Source organism: Sciurus vulgaris (assembly GCF_902686455.1).
Source record: "Sciurus vulgaris genome assembly, chromosome: 5".
In the NCBI taxonomy this organism is placed as follows: domain Eukaryota; kingdom Metazoa; phylum Chordata; class Mammalia; order Rodentia; family Sciuridae; genus Sciurus; species Sciurus vulgaris.
In genome coordinates, this window is record NC_136465.1 from 78,197,314 (window position 1) to 78,213,411 (window position 16,098).

The 16,098-nt window shown below is 32.8% G+C and overlaps 1 protein-coding gene across 1 annotated transcript; it reads left to right on the forward strand.

Annotated features, from left to right (window-relative positions):
• Positions 1-1,932: 1,932 nt before the first annotated feature.
• On the forward strand, positions 1,933-15,749 carry CLEC9A (C-type lectin domain containing 9A). Its single transcript, XM_079143177.1, has 6 exons — positions 1,933-2,637; positions 3,446-3,526; positions 12,042-12,188; positions 13,126-13,277; positions 14,503-14,624; positions 15,248-15,749. The coding sequence occupies exons 1-6, from the start codon at positions 2,550-2,552 to the stop codon at positions 15,378-15,380; spliced, it is 723 nt and encodes a 240-aa protein (XP_078999303.1). The 5' UTR covers positions 1,933-2,549; the 3' UTR covers positions 15,381-15,749.
• The last annotated feature ends 349 nt before the right edge of the window (positions 15,750-16,098 follow it).

A 16,098-nucleotide genomic window follows, 5' to 3' on the forward strand; every position in this document is an offset into this window, starting at 1 on the left:
CAGAGATCTTGTGTCAAGTGTCTAGAGATCTTGGATTTGGGAGAAGGAGGTCATTATTTTCTTTTCTTTCTTCCTTATTTTACTTTTCTCCTTTTTTTGGTGCTGTTGCTTCTTTGCTTTGTTTTGTTTTTGAGCTGGGGTTTGTGACTTGAACATCTCATGGTTTTTAATTATTTATTTAGAGATGTAAATTGAAAATAATAATTCAAAAAAGTGCTCCCAAATCTGACATATCTCTGAATTTTACTGTTTCTGATTTCCAACATGGAAAAGCAATATTTGCATATATAGAACATTCATATTTAGAAGAAATGCTGTCTACCAACCAAGATTACTTTATAGCTAAAACACAAATAAAAGATGTAAACCAATTAAAATATGCCTACAAAGATTCTTTTTTTCTGGTACAGCTAAAGCATCTTATACATGAAATCAGAATAACACAGACATTAATAAAACTTATGCTATGATCAGGCCACTTAGTGTCAAATATTAAACTAAATGTGGAACTTACTAAGTGAATTTCAGAAAATTTGATTTTGCTGTGCTTCAATTTACAATTAAGCTACACTATACTAATAGTAGTACCCATTTCATGGAGTTATTGTAAGAATCAAAAGAATTCATGTGAAAGCCCTTTAAAATAGTGCAATAAACAATGAACAGCAAAGTACAGGAAATATGATTAAAATAATCAAATATAATCTGTGGAGTATATTAATCTTTTACTGGAGGAAACCACTGGCCCTCCTAAAGAAATTTATTAACTAATATACTGTATTTGAGAAAATCAGGTCTTTCTGAACCTGATTTTTAGTGCTAATGAAATCTGAGGAGAAACTGGAAATGAAATAGAACTTTCGTTCGTGTCATTAGTGTCAATTCACATTTGGTATGATTATGGATTCTTCCTCTTTTTCTCCTCTAAATAGAACTTGTACCATTTAAAGGTTACATGTGGTTAAGTCACTTTTTTTTCAGATTAGAATCTCAGGTAACAGGAACATCATATGAAATGTTTAGAGAATGTACTGGATATTTTTCATTTGTCCCTAGAGATCTTCTCAGCCCCTTCTTGTGTCTTGGGAAGCTGAATTCAAAAAATGAATACATTATCTAGACAAACTTGGCCTCTGGTTTCCAGTTACTTCAGCCAATGGAAGGCACTGGCAAAGATTAAAAGTAGAATATTGTTTCCACTGACCCTCTCTCTTCAGGGACTTAGTTTAGCACGGGTAGTTTGTTCTATGTGTTAGTTTGTGGCCCTGGTGGGGCAGATCCAGTAAACACCTTCCATAGGCCTAGGGATGATAACAGTTTCCCAGTGCATATCTCACTACCTTGCTTTGCTTCTCTTGACCTTTTCCAAAACTTTAGTCCTTCTAGTGAATTCCCTTACATGATCCCTTAAGTGTGCTATTTGCTTCTGGGACCCTGACTGCTATGAGAGCAACAACTGATCCAGCGAGACAATGAAACAGAAAGAACAGAGCAACTTTTCAGATTATTGGAGAGACATGACCTTTGGCCATAATAACAAGTGGCTGAAAAATGAATAATGATTAAAGGAATGAATTTCTCAATACCAATGCTGCAGTCACAGGATGCTCCACAAATGGCCATCTTTACTCTAAATAATTCATGCCTCCCTTCTAGAGTGAAGTTACTATTGAAAGTTTGCCACCCAGGCAAAAATTACATTTTGCAAAATTAACCTTTATATCCAAATGTGGATATGCCATTGGTAGATGTGGTTGTGATACATTTTAATTCGAGGTTTTGGCTTCCAAAAAGGTTAAGTGTGAATCTACCACCTTCTATTTTCCTTTCCAGTAGGTAGAAGTAGAGCACTCCAATGTCACACAAAGTGCCAGAATTCCAGGTCTCATTGGGAGGAATGCTGTCAACCAACCAAGATTACTGGAGCTAACGTGTTATGTGAGTGAGAAAAACAAAACAAAACAAAACAACACTTCTATAGTATTAACTGATATTTGACGTTTACTTATCACAGCAGTTAGTATTACTCTACTTAACATAGAGCATATAAATTTATTTTAGGAATGAAATCCTTCCTAGCTTTCTTAAGGACACACAGTGATCTACATCCTGGTTTGCCCAATGTGAGCTGCCTCATATCTTCATTGTCTAAGCCATCTTCCTGCTTCATGTCCTATGCCAAATAGAAGGGCATTGTTTGCACACATATCCTTTACACATGTATCTTTTCTAACACTAACCAGGGCCATGACCTTCAGTATCTGTGACACTTTGGAAATCAGAGCAGAACCATGTTCTACCATTGGCATGTGAAGTTCAGTACCGTCTCATTTCCTCCTTTACCAATTAAACTTTAATGTAAACTTTAAAAACATCCACTTTCTGGATGAACTTGTGTCTGTTCTATTCCTTAAACCCAAACATATTTTCCCACTCCTGGAGAAAAGTAGCCAGTTTCACTTCTTTCACCAACCTGCTCCTAACCTCAAGAGGAGCTATTTGTAAAAGCCTCCTGTGTGGACTGCTTTACCTATCGAAGCATCTCAGCCATGCATGAAGAAGAAATATACACCTCTCTTCAGTGGGATAATCCAACAGACCCTTCTCAGAGATGTCTTGCTTCCACCAAACTTTCAGGTAATCAGTTCTAATTTTTTAGGGTAAGACTTGAGTTTATGTTTGTTTCTTATTCTATGATGAGTCCAAGATTTATTTTTTCTAATCTGAGATGACCTACTTAGAATATTTTCATGTGCCTGACATGCTAAACCTCCCATTCCAAATCCTTGATGATATCTTCAAAGTCTCTTTTGCCACATAAAGCACTCTTTACAAGTTACAAGGATAAGGAACCCTACCATACTATCTAAAGATAAATTTTATTTATTTTTCTCTGAGTAGTGTTAAGAATATAACAAATAATACATTCTTAAGTTTTCCTTCCTGAAAAATTGCAAAATTAGCTGGAAAAATTTGTTCATCATCCAAATAAAGAAATAGATTTTAATCAGTCATGTTCAAGTGACACTTTTAAGAGGCATGAGAGATATGACTGTGTTTTGCTCTCAAAAGTCCAAGGCCAAAAAAAAAGTTCAAAGCAGCTCCCCGACTTGTGACAAATTCTAACGATTGTTGAAAAAGAATACATGTAATTAGTTAGTAAGGTTGTAACATTATTCATAAAGATGAAGAGGTACACTATAAAATTTATTTAATTTGATATTTTCCAAATCAGATGCAGTCCAAATTATCACTTTCATTTCAAACAGTTTTAGCAAAGGTTTTTTTTTTTTTTTTTTTTTTTTCTTATTAGCCATAATTATAAATTCGAGGGCTCCATAATTTTCTAGTGAGAATGCCCAATATTATTTCTTTCTTTTGGTCAGCCTCATCCCTTTTGGGTACTTTCTCTAATTCAATTTCTTTGACCTGATTTTGTGTTTAGGAACATGTTGCGTTGTGATGGCGATTTCATGGATTTTCTGCTTAGGCTTGTTAACCACATCCATTTTCTTGGGCATCAAGTGTAAGTACAAGAGAATATCTTTAAATATATATTTAAAGATACATATATATTATATATATGTATCTATATATATATTATGAACTACATGTAACTGTTCGTATAATTATATGTATATCATTACATAAAAACTTCATGATTTCCAAGTGGATGAAGAAATCAGTTAAGAACTATCTGAATGGGTCTAAATGATATAAAAGAAAGGTTTCCTAATTTAAATTATAGAATAGTTACTTATTATGTATCTCTGCACACTTGGATATTGTTAATAACTTTTCAGTGATGGCTTGCATCTTATTTAACTCAAATCTAATCTCATATATTTCTTTGGGTTAAAAAAAAATGCAAACAGTTACTTCTTTCTTTCTTTCATTTATTTAATGGTGCAAGGGATCAAACCCAGAGCCTTGTGCGCTCTAGGCAACACCCCACCACTGAGCTACAACCTCATTCGCATTACTGTAATTCTGATTCTGTTTGTGAGTCACGTTAGCATGCCAAAGGATTGAAAGATTTCAGATATGCTCTTCTGCTTCTAATATACATTTGGTCTAAATGACTTTTTCAGATTATTTTAATGTGTTTCACTGCGTATTAAGCAAGGAACAATTTCAAATGTTTACAGCAAATCTGAGAGCTGTATTTGGGCCATACTTTTGTCCAATGCTTTCTTCCTTTTGTCCAAACTAGAGACACGTTTCCATGTCTAGCAAATGAAATTTTTATAAAATACAACAATTATGGAGTTTCCAAATCCAGAAAAAGAACTAAGAACCTCTAATATTGCTTCTGCTAGCACTGAGAAAATGTGCTTAGGAAGATAGTGATGGAGGGATGGAGGTTTTATTGGATAATTTTTCTTTTTTGAAGAACTTGACAAATCATTTCTCTATCTCAGAGGCATCTGATGAACAGGAAGTACAATGAGCTATGAGAAGGGGAAAGGGAATTTTTGGATTTGTTTCCACAAGCTTGACCTTGCTCATGTAGTGCTAGAAGCTTCATTTCTTAATGATTCTTAGAGAAATATTTTAAGACTAAAATCAAACTTGTTACACTATCTCCTCAAATAAAATATCACAGCCCACCTCACATGTGAGAAATTCCAGGGAGCCTGCCTTCTCCTACCCTCCCTCTGTTTTGTTTTTAATATTTTAAGCAAATGCTAGTTCATCTATTAAAGTGCTCATATATTAAATATCTGTTTATCAAACACACTAGGAACAAATTTATTTAAAGAGAACTAACAGCAAGTCAGTAAATATCTTAATATTCTTTGGTAAAAATTGGGGACTTGGTTCTTTTTTATTAGTGTATTATAGTTATACTTAATATTGAGGTACATTTTGACATAATCATACAAGCATGGAATATAATTTGGTCCCTTCAACAAAACTTGGGATTTTTATTTATTTATTTTTATGTTCTTATTATTAATTTGATTCATTGTTCACAAATGGGGTACAACTTTCATTTCTCTAGTTGTACACAAAGTAGAGTCACACCATTTGTGTAATCATACGTGTACATAGGGTAATAATTTTGTCTTATTCTCTAGTAGATGAGATGTGTGTAGATAAACTATGACAACATATTTCTGAGAAATGCTGAGTTAAATGATACTAATTAATTTTGTCCTAGCAGTATCACTTTTTAAATTTCTCTTATAGATAAACTTGCACACACAGCAGTAGGAGATTTTAAAAATTGGAAAAAAATCCAATGGTACATCAATAAGAGAACATTTAAATAATTAATGGTGCATCTATACAATAGAATATCACAATGGGGGGGGAGAGAGACAAGCAATTCTTTATGTGCTGCTATAGAAATATCTCCAAGGTGCATTGTTAGTTTTTAAAAAAGGCAACATTCAAAAAAATGTACGTTATGCCATAATTTGATTTAAAAAGAATATTTTCTTGAATTTACACAAAATAGCAATAGAATTTATAAGTGGAATAGATGATGACATTGAGAACAAGGTATTTCATTGTATACTTGTTTGTGTTTTTTAAAAATATCTTAATCCTGTGAATGTAGAATGTGCTCATTTTTCTTTTACTCTCAGAACAAAAATTGTTTGAAAAAAATAAAGTTATTTTGATAAGAATAATGGGACACTAGCTAGACTCTAATATGTTTAAGACTAGCAGTAATTTCTGGAAAATTCTCACAAATAAAACATTTTCATTTGTTTTGTCTTGATAGCTATCCATATGTATTATACAAATGTAAAATTACTTTTTTTTCCTTTGACTTTTGTTCAAATGTAGTGACTTTCATTTATTTTTTGTTGTTAGCAACCTTATAATTTGCCTGAGTCTTCTCACAGATTCTTAGCTAGATAAAATGTACACTACACAGCACATACTTTAATTCAGGGTGCTTTAGAAGTATTTTGTTGTTTCCCCAGGTAATTACAATGTTTAATCTCACTTGTTGAAAATTAATTCCAACCTCAACACCAATAAAGGTGAAGCATTTTGCTTCTCATTTAGGATAAAACTGAAAACAGAAGCCTCATTTCCCTTTCTCCAGTTTTATTAGTTTTGTATAGTACAAGCTAATCAGAGAGTAAAAAACAGACCAAAACTAACTTCTAAAATATTGCTAACCTAAAAAAAGCATCTTATATCTCAAGTTCCTAAAAGTAAAATTATTACATTTCAATGCCTAAGTTTGTCAAATAACTACCAAGATAAAATAAAGAACATCATTGTCCTATTCCCCGACTCTGGTTAGGTCCAAACTTTTTGCTAAGAGAAAAATAATCCAATCAGCTGGCAGCCTGAGTTTCTTTAACTATCCACAGACAAGCAAGACATGAACACCTGCTTTCTCTAGTCCATGATTATTGATTTCTAGTGTTTTCTTCTCAACAGCAATGTTGGTGAGTAAAACAAATCAGAATGTTCAAATATGTAATTTGATGTTTATTGTGCAGCCTGACTTGGCCAGTAAGTGGGAGATGAGCAAAGTACTGATGAAGCAAATTGCTTTTTACACAAATGATATTCTTCCCCTTCATGAGAATATTCACTATTGGGAGCACAACCAAATTGTGTCCTTGTTTCCCAATAAGGCAGAGTTAACTAGATCTAAATGGACCAATCTTAATTAATATTTACTTTATTTTCATTTTTCTAATAATCCATGAAGTTAAATGGTAACCAGGAAGTAGTAGAGTTTGACTAGTTCACTTATTACAAATAAGATCAATCTATCTTGATCAGATTCCTTTTTGCTCTTGTTTACCTCCCGTTTCTTGTTAAAAAAATAGAAATCATTTTATAGTTCTTTTCACTTTCTTCTTGTTTCCCCTATATATCTCTAAAAGATCTGATTTTTACTCCTTTAGATATGACTGACATGCATATTTTTAATTTACTGATTTCCTTGATGCCATTCTCTGTACCCATATAACAACATGGGCACTTAATGACAGCCAGGGAATAATTATTAATACATCTCAAGCTTATTTGAAGCCAATTCTATAGCTCTCTATTAAACCACTCTGTGTAAACGACGCTGGCACAGATCTTCTAAACTTAATCATTAAGTTTAGATTAAGTTTAGCAAAGTCAGAACACTAAGTAAACACACAAAAATCAATTGTATATTTATACATTAGCAATAAACACATGGACATCAAATTAAAAATGCAATACCAATTGCACTTACTCCAACAATGAAACATTTAACAAAATACGTTCAAAATGTATATGCTGAAAACTACTAGATGAAAGAAATAAAAGACCTAACTAAGTGGAAAGACAGGCCATGTTCATGAATTATAAGACTCAACACAGGAACAATGTCAGTTTTGCTCAAATTAATATGCAGATCACCAACCCCCCGGGGAAATAACAACCACAAAAAACATTCTTTACTATTCTAGTGTGACATTTTCCTGCATTTTCAATAGTTCTTATTTTTATGTTCACCATTAGGAATTCTCTTCTATGGTTTTTCAGAAACTCCTCCTTTGTTTTGGGGGTTTTGTTGTTGTTTTGTTTTGTTTTGTTTTTGGTACCAGGGAGTGAATCCTGTGCTTAACCACTGAACCACATCCCAGTCCTTTTTATTTTGTATTTTGAGACCAGGTGTTGCTAAGTTGCTTAGGGCTTCACTAAATTGCTGAGGCTGTCCTGGAACTTGTGATCCTCCTGACTCAAACTCCTGAGTTGCTGAATATGCAGGTTTAATGCAATTGTTTTCAAGATATGAGCAGGATTTCTTATAGATATAGATAATGTGATTCTAAAATTTATATACAGCATCAAAAGAACCAGAATAGTTAAAACAAAATAATGAGGGAGGAAACTACCTGATTTTGAAACTTATCATATAGCAGTACTAATGAAGGCTATGTATATTACTAGAAAAATACAGCAATAAAATACAGTAGAGAACCTGGATAGTGTCATACAATTATGCTCAACTGATTTTTTATATAGGTACAGAATCAACTCAATGAAGCAGAATAAACTTTTCAACAAATACTGATGTGTAAATTGGATATCCATTGGCAAATAAAAGTCTAAGTCTCACACCTTATAAAAATATCAAAAATTAATTCGAAATGCATCACAGTCTTAACTATAAAACACAACACTATAAAACTCTTAGAAAATATGGAGATATTTTTTTCAGTATCTAAGGGTAAGCAGATATCTTGGAATTGACATTAAAAGAATAATTAATAAAAAGAAAACACTGATAAGTTGCATATACCTCAACACGAAAAATGTTTTCTTTACAAAAAACATTATTAAAAGGATTTTTAAAGGCCAGTTGCAGATGAACTGAATACATTTAAACCACACATCCAAAAATGAACTAGAATCTAGAGTATATAAAAACTTTCAAACTCAGCAGTGAAAGATCAAACCAATCAATTAGAAAATGAAAAAAATTCAAAATGCATCTCTCCAAAGAAAATATATAGATACTATGTAAGCATAAGAAAAGATGATCAACATGATTAACATTCAGGAAAAGCAAATTAAAGCCACAGTCAGATATCACTATACCTCTCTCAGAAAGCTAAAAATAAAAACTAATGATAACATCAAACGCTCATGAGAGTAAAGAGAAGCTGACTCACTCACTTCGATAAAATGGATCAATCACTCTGGAAAATCACACAGTAATTTCTTTTAAAATCTAAACTCATTACCTCATTGAAACACAGCAATTGCACTCCTGAGCATTTACCACACAGTAATGAGAACTTACATTCACTAAAAACTGTAGATGCATGGTTACAGCAGCTTTATTTGAAATGAGAAAAACACAGATGTCCTTTAACAGGCAAGTGGTTAAACAGATGTGGTAATCCATATCAGGGAATTTCACTTAACAATAAAAAATGAATTAGCTATCTACTTATACAACAATCCAGGTGAATCTCCAAGAAATTATTATGAATGGAAAAGGTCAATTACAAAGTGTTACATACTGTAAGATCTCATTTATGGCATCACTGAAATGACAAAACTATAGAACTAGAATATAGATTAGTGTTGAGGAGAATGGGGCAAGAATGTACGGGCATGCTTATGGTATGGGTATGGAATGGGTATTTATAAAAGGAAATATGATGGACATATATGATGATGAAGCTCTGCATCTTGATTGTATCAATTTCAATATCTTGGTGTTGACATTGACCTATAATTTTGCAGGATGCTACTATTTGGTGGAAAGTGGGTAAGGGGTACCTGAAATCTTTATTAATTCTTGTAGCTGCATATGAATCCACAATTGCCTTAAAATAAAATTTGAGTCATAAGTAAAGATGAAACTTTTATGTGATAGATATGTTCATCATTTCCATTGTGGAGATAGTCTGTTGCATGAATATATATGCCCAAAAATATATTAAATGGTCAATTACACCTTAACAAATTAACAACAGCAGTGATCTGCTCTACCCTCGCCCAAAAAAGAGTTTAATATTTCCACTCAACTGAAGAGTAAATTAGTAAATTGGAAAATAAAGCAGAAATAATATACAGAATAAAAAAGGAGTTGTAAAAAGAGAGCAGAATATACAAAAGAGAGTGAGACACACAAAACACACACAAGAAACACTAGCATATGTGTTACGGTAGAGCCAAACATGGAAAGGGGGGAGTTGGACAAAAGAAGTATTAGAAGGCTATTGAATAAAAATTTTCCATAATTGGTTAAAAACATTAAGCTACAAGTTCAAGAAATTCTATTAGAATCAAATAGGCTAAATATTCTATTGATGTTAAGAAAAGTGTTTAATGGAATAGGAATAGGAGGCAACTATATAAAATGGTTTTTAAAAAGAAATGGGCTTACTAAGTTAGTCAGAATAGTAAGAAAAACAAACCTAAAATCGTATTAAAGTATCAGATACTAAAATGATTTGCAAAGCTAAAGTAATTAAGGCCCTGTCATGTTGACATATGAATAAATAGATGAATTGAATATAATCAAAACAAAACTAAATCTAAGTAGTTTATTAGATATTTACAGCGACTTAAAGGTAGCAACTAAGAGTTATGGGAGTGGAAGATATCCAATAAATACCTAAGACAACTCTGTAGATACCTGGTGGAAATGTTGAATTTATACCTCACGATTTAGAACCAAATAAATTCCACATACATAAAAATGTAAATCAAAATATACTTATAGCAGTATAATCTCACGTATAAAACTTTTACTAAAAATTACTCAAAAATACTAAATCTATGTGGCATAAACTACCACGAAGCCAAAAGACAAACTAGAAACACATAACTGTAGCTCATATCATATAAAAATCTGACTCCACAGCATGTTCATGCACAACAGCATCAGATAATGAGGTTGGTTCATAAAGGAGACCCACCTCAGAATGACAGTATTCATAAATCTAGTTTATTATAAGATAAGGGCACAACTTAACAACATCACAAAAGTAAGGATACATATCAGCCAAAGTCTGTCTCATCATAAGGAGCCTGGAGAGGCCAGACACAGGCACCTTTTCCTGACTCTCTAAGCACCAGGTGAGGACACCATTTCTCTCCTGTATCTGAAATTACTGACGTGTATATACGGTACCTTGATCCTAAGGAACCCCAAATGGAGCCTCATTTGGGGATTGTTATATTTTGCTGATCACAAAGACAAAACTTTGCTGAAGCTAGGTAACCTGCCTCTGCAGCACAATTCTCTCAGGGTCTCATTTATCCAAGGACAAATCACGTATTATTCAGTCATCAATAAACAATGCTGACAAGCTAGGATAATCTGGTCGCCTAATTCCTGGACTCTTGATTACAAAACTATGCTATTAATCAGTATGTCTCAAACCTTTCCTGAAGGTCAGTGTCATGTGTGAATTTATAAAACATTGTTCAGGCTGATTTTAGGCTTGCTGGAACTATTTCTCTGAGCACAATTTAAAAAAAAAAAACACTAAAAACTCAACAAGAAGAAAGTTACAACAGATATAATCATGTATTTCATACAAAAGAAAATACATCTGACTTTGCAGGTAAAAAGAACTTCAACCTCAAACATAAAAAGACAGCTACACATTCACATACTACTATACATGTGTAAATTCATAATATGGATGGTAATATAGAAATATCTAATACAATTTAAATGCCCACAAATTTTGACCTTATCTTAAAAGTATACTTGCACATGTAAAGTGATGTAAGACTAAGATTCTTTATGCAATAATGCTTTCTGCCATACAAGAAAAATTACAAATCACCTTAAATGCAATAGAGAAATACTGGAGCAATTCATGATACATTCATTCAATAGAATTCTATAGGTATGATGAGAGAGTAACAGAAAGCTCTTGATGTGCTGTCATGGAACTAGGACCAAAATATATTTAAAGTAATAACAGCTAAAACACCTGTAAACAGATTGTCACCATTTGCATAAAGGGGAGAAAGAGTATTTTATATTCACTTGTTTGTCAAATTAAAAATACCTTTGGAAAAATAAAGAAGAAATTGATAAACTCATCTGCTTTAGTGAAACTGGGTGGATTAAAAAAAAAAACAGAGACAGCAATAAGCTTTTTTCTCTGCATCCTTTGAAACATTTGATTCTTTTATTGTAATTACTTAATCATGATAAGTGTACTAATTAATGGGTTTCGCTGTGGCACTTCCATGAGTGCACTTACTATGCTTTGATTCAATTCGCCTGCCCTACTATCCTTTCTTTCCCTTCCCTCTGTTTTACTTTACCCCATTCCTCCACTTCCCCAATAATCCATTTTCTATTTTCTGGTCACTTTTGTTCATTTCCACATAAGAAAGAAAACATGGTATACTTAATCTTTTTGTGTCTGGCTGATTTTAACACTTGATTCTTGAAAATGTAAATTTTAAACAAAAACTTAAAATAATGCAAATTCAAGTCTCAAAACTGATCAGTAATCTAGAGCTTCCTTTAGTCTGTGTTGAAAGATTACTTGGTTATAAAATGTCAGTATTTTATTAGGAATGAGTGTTTTTGTCTGCAGTTTTCCAGGTCTCCACCATCTCAATGCAGCAGCAAGAAAAACTCAACCATCAGGAAGGAGCATTGTTGAACTTTACACAATGGAAGAGCAATCATGACCTTCAGATGAAATATTGCCAAGCCTTGATGCAAAACTCTTTCTGTTCAGGTAATTGATATAAGATCAGTTATTTTCAGTAGAAATATAAATGCATGTACTAACTCCTCAGAAGAAGCAATGACATATTTTATTCTCTTCAAGTCTGTTCGTCAGGATTTTATAGTAGGAAACATGATTTTGATGCTCTTTATTCTTATCTGTATCTTCTAATGGTATAGGGAAAACACTGTTTCAAAAAAAAAAATGCAGCTAAATGACAGTTCTGGAAGTTTATGTATCTTTCCTTCTATAAAACTGTGCCAGACCTCCTGGTCAAAGTTTTGCTCTTGGTTCTACTTTATGCAGTTGATTTTCTTTTTGTGAATACATTCTTTCTTAAAACAAACTCTTTCAAATTGAATATTAATGATTACTTTATAGTTACATTGAAGTCCTAAAATAAGCATACTGTTCATTCACATTCTTCTTCAGTTTTCTTCACCTACATGTTTGCAAGTCACTCCTGAAGTCATACTGTTTGTTCTCTGTGCTATACATGAAATATTTCTTCCTTAACTCTCAATTTGAACATCAACTCAACCCATCTAGTTATTTGGTACATTTCAGGTTAAACTGGAATGGTAAGATTAACAGGCCTGAGATAATAAGCAAATAAGAAAAGACTGTAAATGATATAAATTCAAAGAAAGGAAGGTTTGATAAACCCGGGAAAATCAGATCAATTTTTAATAGAAGGGGACATATTTGGGTAAAAATATCTCCAAGTTACTTTTAACTTAAACCATCTCTTAGAGACCTATTGTAGGTGGGAAGTATTATATTAATCTTGTGGTTCTCAGTCTCAGAAAGCTGGAATTGGTAAGTGCTATACATGGTTAGAGTGGTTTTCCTGGAGGAGAAAACAAAGTAACAGGGGTTACTTTGGGGAGATATTCTACTAATATTTTATAATGGTGATAATAAAGTAAAATGTTTCTATTCAAAGCCCAAAACTGCAGCCCTTGTCCACACAATTGGATTCAGAATGGAAAAAGTTGTTACCATGTCTTTGAAAATTGGAAAAATTGGCACACCAGCAAAGAGACTTGTTTAAAAGAAGGCTCCAATCTTCTACAAATAGACAACAAAGAAGAAATGGTAAACACTAGTCCTATGGTCACATGTCACTCTGAAAATACCATGTTACTTATAAAAAGAAAGCAGATTCTTCTAAGATAGAATTATTTAATATTTAAAATTTGTAAAATAAAGATTTAAAAGATATAAAGTAGGAACTACTATGGTTTATTTTCCTTTTATGGGAGAAGCAAAAATCAGGTTGCTTTTCCAGAAATCGAGGCGAATATATTAGTTCAATGTCCTTGGTTAATAAAAACAAAAAGGACTAGAACATAAGAAGAATAGTCTTCCTTGAAATGCTAACCCACTTCAAGACATACATATATGATTATTAAATATATTTTTCAATGTATTTTTTAATGCTGTAGAGAAATATAACAATCTTGTAAACATCAAGAAAAACCAGAAGTATAAAAACTGAGGTGATGTCATGAAATGAATAGGTTCAATAAAACCAAGTACTTGGTAAATGAAATGCTAAATTGGTATTAAACATAGTTAAGTAACATCTTAACAAGAGAATATTTCCCTGAACTCATTCCACCTAAAGTGTATATGAAACAGAATGTGTAATTATACCATATTTTTTAGTACATGAAAAATATATACTGGCTATATTCAGTAATTTGTTGAAGCTCATTTCTACAAGAATAATGGGAAAACAATCTGTTACAGATACAGTAAGCCAGGAAGGCTTGAACTACATTATTATAATTCTGGGTTCCCAAAATTATTTTCTGTGCAAATTTGATGACAAAAATTAGAAATGTTTGTTTTAGCAAAATATGTTTGCAGTTAAATTGCTTCTGGAATCTCCTAAAATATTTCTAATATTGAAGTATACTAGGAAAGAGTGATCCATGTGTTAATGATGTCAAAAATATTTTTACTTCTAATGACTAGGGTCAGTATAACTTACCTCCCTTCCTTTTTTTTTTTTTTTTTTTTTTTTGACATCTATTGTCAGACTCCTAGTCCATTAAAACTATTTTAATATCAGATGTCTTTTTCCCATTGTATTTAACACAACATTGATCACATAGAAACAGAAAAACGTCTACAAGATGTATCTCTGCTTTTTGTTTGTTTGTTTGTTTGTTTTTAATTAATCCCCTCCCTTTTTCTTTAGCACTAAAATTACCATTCATTCTAGCTAGGCAAAACGTCAGACTTCATACTTCATGGTAGTTTTGTCTGTGTTCTATTTTTTCTCAATTCACAGTTCAGGTCTTCTTTCTCATAGGATTTTGTCTCCAGAAACTTGCATAAGCTCAAAGCAGGCAATGAGTACTGGGTGGAAGTGTCTCAGGATGGACTTCAGGCACCTTGGCTTTGGCAAGATGGCTCCTCTTCTCCCAGTGACCTGTAAGTCTTAGAGGGAGATGTTTCAATAATAACTAGAAACATGAGGCAATTCAAAACTGATTTTAATTTGTATGCTGGCTGTGTTCCCTCTGGGAGACAAATAAGCATGACAATGTCACAGGATCCTTATTGAAATTAAAGCTAATATCATGAAGAGGTAGCTTCACAGCTTCTAAATCTTCTCCTTAGCCTTGCTACCATTATCCTACAGAAAACACACCAAAATATGAGTGTCTGAATGAACAATATAACATAATTATTGAGTACATCTTCTTTGTATCACTTAATGTTTAGAGAGCACTAAGGGAAAGAGATGGTGGTAATTGTTAAGCAATTTCCATATTGAACTTTTCAGATAGTTCTACCTTGAGAATTAATTCAGGAGAGAAACTACCTTATACAGCCTATCTTTGTGTATGCATGGCTTACTTTTCTTCATAAACTGCTCAAAATACATTAAAATATTTTTTATTGAGACAAAACTACTGTTATTGAAAGAGGAAGCTAAAACCACCACAGGTGGGTGCTATATTAAAACAAAAAGATGTCTCTCATGCACTACCCTTAGAAGCATCACTGTCACACTCTGATCTAACCTCAGGTATTCTGACTTACCTTTCTAGGTTGCCAATAAAGAAATCCCAATCAACCAACCAGGTCTGCAGATACCTCAAAGACAATGCCCTTTTCTCAGCTAACTGCAACTCTTGGAAATATTTTATCTGTGAGAAGTATGCATTAAAATCCTCTATCTGAAATTGCTCAAAGTGATCTATTACACTAGTATTTGAAACAGGCCATTGAAAAACCTGCCGCAAGAAGCCTAAGAGCAAATAACAGAAGTAAACCAAAGTATGGGCTTTAAAACCAGCTTCCTGGAAATCAACACTTATTTCTGTATTTTCACTTGGAAATATTCTTCAACATTTTGCAGATTTCAATTTGACATTGTTCAAATTGCCAAGAAAAAAATTGATTTGGAACCACAGAGGACAAAACTCTGATGCACTGTGAACAAACTGAAGGACATAATTTCCTTCTCTCCCTCCCTCTTTCTTTCTTTCTTTCTTTCTTTCTTTCTTTCTTTCTTTCTTTCTTTCTTTCTTTCTTTCTTTCTTTCTTTCTTTTTTTTTTCTTTCTTTCTTTCTTTCTTTCTTTCTTTTTCTTTCTCTTTCCTTCTCTCCTTCTCTCCTTCCTTCCCTCCCTCCTTCTTTTTTCTCCCTCCCTCTCTCCTTCTTTTTCCTTCCTTCCTTCCTTCCTTCCTTCCTTCCTTCCTTCCTTCCTTCCTTCCTTCCTTCCTTTTCTTTCCTTCCTTCCTTCCTTCCTTCCTTTTCTTTTCTTTTATTTTCTTTTTTTCCCTTTCTCTCTGTCCAGAATCAGTATAAATATCACACAGAAATCTATAAGTCATTGGGGGAGGTGGTGAAGTTATAGCTGACTGATTTTAACCTTATGATCTATCAGGTCCTTCTAT

Coding starts and splice junctions, on each gene's coding strand:
- CLEC9A (XM_079143177.1), top strand. CDS start 2,550: ATGCATGAAGAAGAAATATACACCTCTCTTCAGTGGGATAATCCAACA. Junction 2,638..3,445: donor TGCTTCCACCAAACTTTCAG/GTAATCAGTTCT, acceptor TTTTGTGTTTAG/GAACATGTTGCGTTGTGATG. Junction 14,625..15,247: donor TCCTCTTCTCCCAGTGACCT/GTAAGTCTTAGA, acceptor TTACCTTTCTAG/GTTGCCAATAAAGAAATCCC.